Source organism: Gobius niger, assembly GCF_951799975.1.
Source record: "Gobius niger genome assembly, chromosome: 3".
Lineage (NCBI taxonomy): Eukaryota > Metazoa > Chordata > Actinopteri > Gobiiformes > Gobiidae > Gobius > Gobius niger.
This window is the reverse complement of record NC_136854.1, coordinates 27,159,250-27,171,019: the sequence shown is the minus strand read 5'-3', so window position 1 is coordinate 27,171,019 and position 11,770 is coordinate 27,159,250. Positions and strand designations below refer to the sequence as shown.

Genomic DNA, 11,770 nt, shown 5'->3' with positions numbered 1-11,770 from the left:
GAGTGGTTATTCACCAATCACAGTGAAGTGTAACCTTCTAGGACGAGCAGCTGGATTTAGTTTCCTCTTGCAAAACAAGAGGACATGAATTGCGATAAAACATTTTTTAAAAAAAAGAGTGGCATATCAACCTCTCTTTAGCTGGGTACCATTAAAAGTACGGTACTGCAATAAATGCTGTGCCAAAAATGCAGGACCCCAAATATTGAAGTCCAGGTTCATGACTTCAACAACACTAAGGAATATTAGTTATTTATTTTTTCATGCTAACATAGTAACAACCAGAATGGTACCCACCCAACCCTAATTATGTGTGTCCTCTGCAAACAACAAAATATCCAGTTACCATGGGGACTTACCATGTATAAAACCTGCAAACACTGCATAGATCTGTAACCGTGTTCATGCTACTTTAGCAGCTAATGCTTATGTGATGTGTTTATAATATGCACAGAGAACTGAATCTAGATTTTAAAATTATTGCCACACTTTGTCGGAAAAACTACAAATAAGTTTTCAAAAGTGGTTTCAGTGGGATTCAGTCGCTACTTAAAGGTTTTGTGTTAGAGGCAGGAAAACTAAGCAGGAAAAATAATTTGGGCACAGTTTGAGCGTCTCCATGACTGCAGTTCTGATCCAAAGGTTTTGAACCAGTGACAGGTGATTCTGTAGATTAAACTGGTGAAGACATGAAGCTTATTGTTTTGATAGATAGTTCTCTATATATTGGACATTGCAGTTGAGTTCAGGACAGAAAAAATGTGCTGGTGGTCATAATGGTATAAGCTGTTGGAGTAAGCTGAAATATATATATCTTAACAATGTTTGTAAATACTTATTAGACTATATTAAAAAGAAAAGCATTTTGCAACCACAATGTTTCTTAGAAGCTTCAAGGATCTCACGAATAGAGAATTCCCCATGACTGCTGGTGTTGTTGTTCATAACATAACACTGTGATACTCAGGACGATTCTAAGTTTGATGATTAATTGAGCTCTGGCAATGTAGGTCTCAGGAGAAGAACTGTGTTTTCATTGGTGTCTCTAGGTCAAATGTGAATAGAACGGCTATAATTCAAAAGTTTGTGGACTTCAAATTAGTATTCAGCATTAGAACATATCTAGCTCTATATCAAATCCCATAATCCCAACAGGTGCTTACCTCTTACGAATGTTATCTCCCGATGTGGCAGTAGCAAATCTACCAGGAACAACCTTCAAGATTTTTCAGTCTCAAACCTTTGTGAATTGCATGAGACTCTGTAACAAGCCGGTCACTTCGTGTCACATTTGTTCACCGACCACATCTCTCGGTGCTGCCAGGGCTGCTCTGCCGGTGTGTGTCTATGTGTGTGTGTGTGTGTGTGTGTGTGTGCGTGCGTGAGTGTGTGTGAGTGTGAGAGGGGGATTGAGGGACAAGGTGACAGCGGGATAGGCACATGCAGTGCTCACAGCCTGTACTTATCGAGGCTCATGAGTAACAGCATAAATGAGCGAATCACAGACTTACTGAAACACAAAAGACAAAAATGAAGCCCGTCACTGAGAGGCCTTTATTTCTTTCACCAGTGAACAACACAGTGATGCACAAGAAGGTTTTCGTCAGATGTGGAGCTCCATTCACCGGTCATAATAATGTCCCCAGACTGAGTTACACAATTGTCCTGCCGCATACTAACTAATGGATTGTATTGACTGTGATAGTGTGACAGAGAAATACATTGAAAACAACCGTCAGTGAAATCTCTGCAGAAATTGCTGGGTTGCAGGTGACATCACAGCGTTCTAAAGGCCTATACTGTTATATAGAGGAAAAATTATTTTGTTTTTGAGGACATTTTTGGTCTTGTACAGAGAGATCATGGAACCACTGACTGATGTTAATGATAATTTTTCGAATTCATACATTTTCTTTTCAGCTACGACTAGGAAAAAGTGGCTCCTGCCCCCCGTTGGGTCCGATGCCATCATCATATTCTAGAACCTGCAACCCACCAATACACAATATTAAAAAACATATCATCTTTACACAGTGTTGAATATGCTATGTAATTTACACATCAAACATACTCATCAGAGCAGGTGCCAGCACATGCTCATCACGACGTCACAGACATCAGGATTTTGCTGTTTTATCCACAGCAGTGACATGTCAGTGAGGTATTAATGGAGAAACAGTCAACACTGCTTTACATTTTTCTTGCACGAGTGAAATACTGTTTAGCTCACAACACCCTGTAGTGGAGCAGAGTTCACACTCAAGAAAACAGTGTCCTATAGTCACAGATTATTACTTAAGTGTCAATGTGTTACAGAGAGATTTGCCATAAGCACACTGTTCAAGACAAAGAGATATGTTCTTAAATTAGCCTCCATCTTCCTTTAGTGTCTCCTTCTTTTCTTTTTGAATCCCAAGCTCTGTCTGCCTCTTCCTCTTCGTCCTGCGTCGCTCGCCCTTTGGTCCACGGCTTCCACCACCTCTTCTTCCTCTTATCGTCCTCTGTCTTGTACTTGAGGCGCTTCACAGGGTCAGTGGCAGTGCGTAAATTGAGGTTGTCGAACTCCTCGTTCAACATGAAGCTCCTCTCCACTATACCAGCTGATTCCTGCCAGTTGCTGAAACAGTCGCAGCCGCACTGGGAAATCTCTTGTACCGCGTTTGGAGAAAGAACAGAGCTATCAGGACGAAGCACCACCACTGTTGGGATTTCTGTGATCTTATACTTGGCCTGGAGTTGCCTGTGAGAGAAGACACATCAGTCAGGCAAAACATTACGACCACTGTGGCAGGTGAAGGGACAAAGTTCATTGTTCGTGACTGGGATGTATTAGCAGCATGTCAGCATTTAGTCCTCAGGGCTGATGTGTTTGGAATATAAAGATAAGCTAGTTGGATTGGTGTTGGTCTAGTGCGGTGTGATATATCATTCAGAAGTAATCCAAGGAAAGAACAGTGTTGAACTTAACCTTACTCTTGATTTGAGTTGTTACAATTGTCTACCAATGGAAGAAATCCTTTAGCACTTAAAAGAGGAAGAAAAAAAACATTCACCTATTATCCTCAAATCTGTCTAGATCCATGTTAGTGAAAGCTGAATTCAGAGTGGACTTTTATTGTGGCCAGCCAAAGGTGCACCTGTTCAACATTCATGCGGTTTAATCAGCATATTGATATGTGGGATGGATTATCTCAGCAAAAGGAGAAGTGCTCACCAGTGTTTTAGTCGTGATTGAGTCAAATAATTCTCTTCTATTTTAGTCTAGTTTCAGTCGACTAAAATTGCATGTAATTTAGTCGAATAAATTTAAGACGAATTTAGTCAACTTTGCATTTATAATTTGTATTATGATCATATTTAATCAAGGTCCTCTGCTTTATGGAGCTTTTCCTCAAAGCACAGAGCTGTTCATTTGGCACTGATGTGTAAAGGCTCTTCCAAAACATTGGAAGTTTGGTTTATTTTAGTCTCTTCTTTTCATTTTTATTTTGTCATATTTTAGTTGACAAAAATATCTTAGTCTCATAAACAACTTTTGATGTTGTTTTAGTCCAGTTTTTCTTGGCAAAAATATGACTAAAATTATGACTAAATATTTTAGTTGACGAAATTAACTCTGGTGCTCACTAACACAGATTTAGACAGATCTGAATAATTTATATACAGTATTTGAATATTTGAGAGGAATGTGTGCAGAGAAAATGCTTCATGTCTTTGAGTTCAGCACATGAAAAGAAGAGTTGCGTTTATTGTTTCAGTATGGCGAGATTGGTAAATGCTCACTGTCTGTATGGATCTTCAAAGGGCAAAAACAGGGTCCTTTTGTGCAGATCTTTGAGAACTCTTTCCTGTTGCTCTTCAGTTTGGTCCACGCTGAAGAAGATAGATAGTAATGTTTACTTTTATAAATGACTTTGTAGGCGATTGTTGTCACATATACATCGAAAAATAAACTTTCACACCACCTGACATAGATGAGAGCCATCAGTTTGGGGTACTCGATGTAGGCTGGGTCTTTTAACCTCGTGAAGAAGTCGTTCAGAACAGGCAGAAACTCCTTGCACTTGGCGTTGTCGGCCGCCGCGAAGAACAACAGGAGAATGCGATTCTCCAGGATGCCTGTGATCTCTCGCTCCGTGTTCAGCTCATCCTGGTCCCAGTTGTTTTCCACCAAAACATGGTCCAGAAACATGTCCACCATGGTCACGACAGACTGGATTATGGCAAAGTGACCTGAGGAAAAAAATAGGCAAATAACCATCTCTGTGCGTTATCTCACAAAACGGCAGTGCATAAATAAGGCTGAATAATTTTCTGACATCTGATCGCAGGGAGTCAAAAGTTGCCACAAAATGTTTGGATTAAGGCCCAGTATGTCGCAAAATCATTGACGTCTTATATTTGATTTAGGTTTACACATTTTGTGCCATTAAAACATCACCGCTTGAGCAACCCATAAGGAGCAGTGGGTGATCTCCACCAGCGGCCGATAATGATGCATCTGCAAAAGACTGATTCAAAACTAAATATCGTTATTATGTCTCATATTGTGCAGCACCCCTCCTGGAACTGCCACCTTAACGTGGTGGAGGGGTTTGAGCGCCCGAATGATCCTGGAAGCTATGTTGTCGGGGGCTTCGTGCCCCTGTAGGGTCTCCCATGGCAAACTGGTTCTAGGTGACGGGTCAGACAAAGAGCGGTTCAGAAGCCCCTGTTTAATCGTGAGGCCTTCCTCCCGTGAACCCACTACCTGCAGGAGGCGCCATAGGGGGCTGGATGGATGGATGGATGAATGGATGGATATTGTGCAGCTCTACTTTCGCTCGTGTTGCCTACTCTGCCATTTTGCAGTTTCTTTTGTTCCATCAGTGACAACTATAAAGAGAGGTTCAAGAGATCCGAGTCTGTCATGAATTTCACGTCACTAGTGGGAATAAGAGAAGATGTGATTACTCATGTACTCATTAAAAGAATACCCCAGGAACAGTAGTACGTGCAGTAGTGAGTAATAGTTCCAGTGTCATAGAAGTCTCTCCTTGTGGGAGAATTGGATTAGAAACGATATCAGAGGGACAGTTGTTTTAGAGCTGAAGTGAAAGAGGCCATATTGAGATGTTTTGTTCACAGGAGGGAAGGTTTTAAATCACAGTGTTAGATTTGTGGAAGTATCTACCAGTAACTTGCCAGGCAAAGTAGCTCCCCAGTTTTGGACAGGGCTGGCAAGTTATTTTTACAGTAAAGTTTGAGGTATAATTATTATGCATGAGGTATAATTATTATGCATTTTCTCTTTGTGCACTAAACAAGTTATGTTTGTGCACAAATTGAAAACAAGCGGCAAACATTTTGGTAAATATCAAGACGTGCAAAGAGGAAGCAAAATACTTTTTTAAATATTGTCTTGGTGGCTCCCATAGTGCCATAGTTGCTGTAGCCTCAAAATATATGCAGCTCTATGCCATGTTTATTTTGTAAAAGTAGCTCAGTCAAATGCAGTTGATCAGTACATCACATGAAAAAAGGTGGTGATGCCTTTCTCTGCTCCAAAACAGACCAGAGATTCCAGTCCAAGCTCAGCTTAAATCAAGGATTACTTTCAATCACATAGATTTTGGGTCCAATCTTGTGTTTCTAAAAGCAGTCTGTAGACTGGACTTTGCCACTTATAATCTTCCAGCTCCACCTGTACATGAGCTGGCGATATTAAGAGGAACAACCTTATTTACCGCACTCTTTCCAGGGGGCCGAGGCAAGGGGTAAGGGGTGTTGGTGGAGAGGTTTGCATCATTTGTGTGCTGTGTGGAGAGTCTCCTCCTTGATACCACAGCCACAACAGGATGAGCTTTCACTGGGGACACGGAAAGTGTTTAACTCATAGGGGGACATATAAAGTTCGTAGTTTGTCCTGTAAGAGTTCAAGAAGTCAACCTCTTTTTTTTTTATAAGCGACACTCTGTAGCCAGCGGCCGCAGTTACATGGCGCAACGTTGCACTCGTGTAAGATGGCAGTCTTCTTTGGACCAATGCTGGTATTGCGCCAGGTGGAAGAACGGGCCCATCATCTTCATCAAATTACACCGATTTTAAAAATAAATTAAAGTCATTTTCTAAACTGGAGGCTAAACAACATCTCCCAACATCTGAAGGGGAGGTGCTGAGTAGAGTTGCTACGGTAACCACTGTTCAGACCTTTTCAAAATACTAATCAATGAAGATTTTAAAATGTAAAATAAAATATATCCAGTTGTCTTCTCACCAAAGTATTCTGATTTTGGGGTCTGTGGTATTTAGATTGATCAATAGGGGGCATGCAGCTGATGTCAGAGCAACTGTATGGCATGCAAAATGCATTTACCGCCGGGCCTAGACCAAGATCAAGATCAAATCAAGAATAAAATGTGTCTTAAAAGGTGTCGAATAGAATAGATTTGAACTCTTCTAAATTCTGTCTGAACTAGGTGTAAACCATTTCAAAACCATAAAAATACCCAACTCAAATGTATTAGAACAAGACAAATAATCTGGTATTAATCACCTAAAAAAAGCCCAAGTGCCGCCTGCGTTTAGCTCACGTCAGGGGTAATTAGTGTCGGGTTTCTGAAAGCCTTACACTAAACTGGAAACCTTGTTACCACCTCATTTTCAAACAGCTGCTGCAGTTTCTCCACTGAAGCAAAATGACGTTCCTGAAAGTAACTTCTTCCCCATATGATGCAACAAACATCTGGAATGGTGAACTGGAGAGGATACAGTGCATGAGCTATGAAAACAATTTGCATTTAGAAACCAGTAGGAATATAAATAAATATATAATACAAAGATAAATAGCTCAACACTCCAAAAAACTGAGAAAGCATCCAAGTGGGATTTTTGTGCACCGCTAGGCATTTCATTTTAATGCCTTTTTATTAGTCGTGAACAAGCAGACTGTTGTTGTTAGTATTGTGTTAGTAAAGCTCTACTTTGCTCCCTGAAAATTGTGAAGAAATTAAACGTGTAGGGGAGATTAGCATTGCATTTAAACCACAACTGCAGTTTAAGCATGTTGCTGTTTTTCACTCATTAATTGTCAGTGAGAGTAAATACGACACTGACAGAAAAGACAAAGGGAAAGAGGGATTTTGTTCATCCAATTACACAATGGAGATATTTTTTTCACTCAAACTTGGCTGTAAATACTGTTTAAGTGGCGCTAGCCCACAGTTAGCTTTGCCCGTTAGCCTGTTAGCTTCTTCTTCGTGATTCTATTAGTGTGTATTGGTGACTCCGACCCGGTGGCAGGAAAGTTGCAATTGTGGTTTTCTGGCCAGAGACACCAAGGGGAGATGAAAGACCCCCCAATCTTAACACTTGTCTTACCCCCAGAGGGTCCACAAAAAGGATTTATTAAGGTAAACACGTTACTTAGTTCTTCTTTAAAGTCACTATACCTGATTTTTATTTTTTTGTGAAAGAAAAAGTTTTGTCCTCCATTAGTATATTGTGAACTTATTTCAGTATAAAGCATATCAATTCCATGAAGGCTAGTTGTTCAGCATTTCTGTGAAAGTTACCCCTTAAAGTTCATTTAGTGGTTTCCTCTTTCATTGTTTGTAATAAAACATAAAAGAAATAGGTAAAGGGCCTTTAACATTCAACAGAAGACTGAAATTTGATCTACTAATTATCAAATGCTTTTCAGTGTTGTTTTATACATAAAAGTGCTTCATGGATACAGAGTATTGTTTTACAAAGGATAATATTGCACATCCTAAACTCATGGCCTTTGCGATTTGGGCATTGCAACCATTAAAATTGTTATTTCGAGTCAATGGCAATTTATTGTGCCAGCCCCAACATAAATGATAACACTGTACTGACTGCAATTGTGTAATAAATATAATTTAGAAGCCAAAACCTATGGGAAATGCATTTGTGCAGCAGAAATAACAACAGCTCAGAAAAGTGCTTTATCTGTGGTGCCCAGCCTGTATTTCACTTTCTCTGCAGACGCTGCTGTGGGCTGTGAATTGACAGCGATAACCTCACAAATGAGATTTGGCCGTGTGGCTTTAAGCTGTGCCAGATCTATTTGAGACGTTGGACTTCAAACTTGTGCAAGAAAAAAAAAAAAAAAAAAACTAAACGTTTGAAACAGAGCAGCATCTTGGGCGCCGAACTGGAGGATTTACTGTAGCCCTGCAAAAGGTCAACGCCAGACCCAGGCAGTTAGCAAAGTTATTTCTCAATTATCTGGATTACATCGGAGGTTAATCGATTGCTCTTGATGAATTGTTGTCAAGATGGCCAACATTAGGCATTAGTGGTAAATATTGGCATTTTGGGCTTCTCTCTCTTGGATGTGTCTGAGTATATTTCCTCTGTAACTGTGAAATTTTAGCCTCATACATCTTCCACTTGAGTAACTATTGCTTCATGTACAATACTTCTGTTCACCTTTCTCCTCAAATTGTATAGTGTTTGTTTCTTTTTTTTTGAGCAATTACAGTGATGGCAGCTTTTGTTTCTATTTAGATTAATGTAGCCTATAAGTATTTCACTACAAACACTATCTACCACTAATCATCCTCTGTTTCACCCATGTTTGTGCAGTGGAGGCTGAATGTGGTTTTACCTTTAACTCCGGTCCCACTGAGATGATCCAGATCCTTGTTTTAAGTCATTGTGTTGTTCCTTTGACTTTGAGCCCCCTCTCTCTCTCTCTTTCTCTCTCTCCCTCTGTCCACGACTTTATCCGTTTTTCTTTCAGATCCTGTGAAGTCTCCTATTTCGCCGCGTACCCCTTTCAGTGGCCATTCAGCCGCGTGTCTGTAATTTGCTCTGCTCGCCTGGGAGATTACTGATCGCTGTAGTTGTGGCACTGTCGTAATTCGGGGGCAGAGGTGTCCCCTGCCTGTTCATGTGTGCGCGAGGCCAAGAAAGTCAGGCTCAAGAACAAGCAATCTTATTACTTTAAGTCTATGAGGGATAAGGAAACGGGACAAATTGGATTGCAAGGTGGGAACGACATGTGGGTCAAGAGGTCCCGTAGACGGACAGCAGTGTTTTATGTGGATATTGAGTGAGAGCTACTGACGCGTCTCAACCTCTGGTCCACACCATTGACGCTCCGGCAGCGCGATGTACCGAGAATTCAATCCTAATTGATTTAATTTATTTTTGGACAAGTTCAGAACGCAAAAAGACGAAAGGAATACAGGATGAGAAAAAGATATGATGTCACCATTCATATCAGTTATAGTTAATGTCACATTGAAGCTGAGAAACTTACTTTGTTGTGCTTCCCCGGATTTACACTGTCAAAGTCATTTTTCTCAAAGCCTAATCCAAGCCCTCAGTGATGTGTGTTTGTGTACTGAAAGTGGGATCGTCATTCGGGTGCTTATTAAGAATTGTTATAAAGAACCTTCAAAGTCTAACCTTCAAAATCTACTGACATCTTTACCCCATGTCAAAATAAGCAGAATATACCGTCACAAACCGCCGGCCCAATCAAAATAGTCACTCCTGAGGGCTTAATAATAAAGCGGATATCAAATGCGTGGCAGCAGCAGACCTTTAAGGAAATGAAGCGAGGGGGAGTCAATAGCCTGAGTCTGGATCTACTGCAGGTCCCACTGTAGAAAGTGGCTATTGATCTGAGAGGCACTTGCTGAAAAAAACCCAGGTTAATCTCGCAGAGGGCTGAGGTAAATATAGCGGTGAAGGGAGCTCTAACAGGATTAGTCTGAGTCACAGACGTGTGCAGTGGCACGTGGTGCACGCTGCATTGCCACAACAAACAAAGTGGACACACAATCAAACAGAGACTATTGTTCAGAGACACAATGGAATAATACAACTACGGCACCACAAACATGAGTGTCAAATGAAGAAGACTTTGCAGAAGTTATAATATAGCCAGTGCGTAACAGTCAGAAGTGGCTGCTGTATATTCTTATTAGACCAATTAGAAAGTAATTGTTTTACAACATCATACACAAACATCATATTTTTGAATTAATTTAATTATACATTATTTTCATTAGCAATGCCCTTTAGGAAGATTTACAAATGATGAAATGATTTTCACAATAGCGGTAGAGTCGTTTTCTCAACAAAAATATTGGCTGGGAAATAAATATGCCAGGTTTGAATCTTTGAGTAATTATGTCTCTGTTGTAAGTAATAATTATAATTTTATTTCAGTGCAGCAGCAATTTAATAAAGAAAAGTTGGGAAGAAAAAAGAACTAAGTAGCTAACAATAAATCCTTTTCGTAGTCCCTCTGGGGGTCACAATTGCAACTTTGCCTGCACCAGGTCGGAATCGCAAAGAAGGAGCCAACAGGCAAAGCTAACTGTAGGCTAGAACCACTTCAACAGTATTTACAGCCAAGTTTGAGTGAAAAAAAATTATGTCGATAATGTATTTGGATGTACAATATCCCTCTCTCCCTTTGTCTTTTCTGTCAGCGTAGTATTTACTCTCACGGACAATTAATGGGGAAAAAACGCAACATGCTACGACGCCTGCAGTGGCGCTTATGGCCTCTAGGGGCATGAGTTACTTAGTTCTGCTTTAAGTTATTGACATAGATAGAGGGAAAGTTCCATTGAATTCTGACTCACTCGTTTCTCATTGATATAACATGGTTGCATGGCAAAAAATTGTCAAACAAACAAAAACTGGGTAAAAATTTTTTGGCAAAATCTTAAATATATTTGTGTCAACTATGTTTGGGCAAAATTGTGTCTAATGTGTCATATACACTTTAAGTGTCTAGGCTGGGGGCAATGTCAGAAAAAGAAGTCAATCCCTAATCCTAACCTTAAATCTTTCCCTTGCCCCAATTTTGACCTTAAACAAAGCCCATGAAATACTGAGATGTCGCCTGAAACCCAGCAATGTGTATCAATGCAAAGAAGTCACAATAATTCAGTTGTTTGAAGATGCAGTATGCAACTTTGTTTGCAAAAACAAAGAGTTGATATTTGTCACTGGTTATTATGCAAAACAATTGATCCTGGAGCGTCCTAGAGGCCACTGTGATGGAAAGTAAAGGGCCAAGCTGAACTCTCATACAGGTGGTCAGTACAAAGTCAAATACACACAAATACAGAGGCGAGTACTCAGCTACATTTACTAAAGTACATGTGCTTGAGTAACCTTTTGAAGAAATTGCACTTCTTTGAGTAGTTTTATCATGCCATACTTTGTACTTCTACTTGAGTAAAATGATGAAGTAAATGCTATAATGAAGACATATGCTTCATTTTGATCAATAAAGGGATGCAGTTCGTCTCGTGCTCCTTGTTCATTGGAATTATTTTGTTGTATTTTCATGACATTTTCTTGGAATTTTCTTTGTTAATATCTCAATTTCCACATGATTTTATGCTTTGTTTCTCACAATTTATGGCGTTATTGAAACTAAATGTGACTTCTTCGCTGAAACAGTTACTCATAGTACTCAAGCAACATTTTCTATAGTACTTTTTTAGTCTTAGTTGAGTAATTGTTTGAGTCACTACTTTATACTTTACTTGAGTCCAAATTATTTCAAAGCAACGTTACTCTTCCTTGAGTAAATATTTCTGCACAAATATCAACTTATTTTTCAACATGAAAAGTTGCATAATGCATCTTAAAGGTGCGGCTCATATTTATTCCTGTTCCCACTGAACTACAAACAATTCATTATAAGGGTTTTATTAGTTCTTTAGTAAAACAACAAAACAAAAATACAAGCAAAATAGAAAAATGGGCCAACAAGGATGTGGTTAAAATT

General features: G+C 39.7%; 1 protein-coding gene across 1 annotated transcript; it reads right to left on the bottom strand.

Moving 5' to 3' along the window:
- Window positions 1-2,361: 2,361 nt before the first annotated feature.
- On the bottom strand, window positions 2,362-4,201 carry LOC306961066 (nucleoredoxin-like protein 1; the record flags this gene model as incomplete). Its single annotated transcript, XM_079553677.1, has 3 exons — window positions 2,362-2,740; window positions 3,784-3,873; window positions 3,966-4,201. The coding sequence occupies 3 exons, from the start codon at window positions 4,199-4,201 to the stop codon at window positions 2,362-2,364; spliced, it is 705 nt and encodes a 234-aa protein (XP_079409803.1).
- Window positions 4,202-11,770: the final 7,569 nt, after the last annotated feature.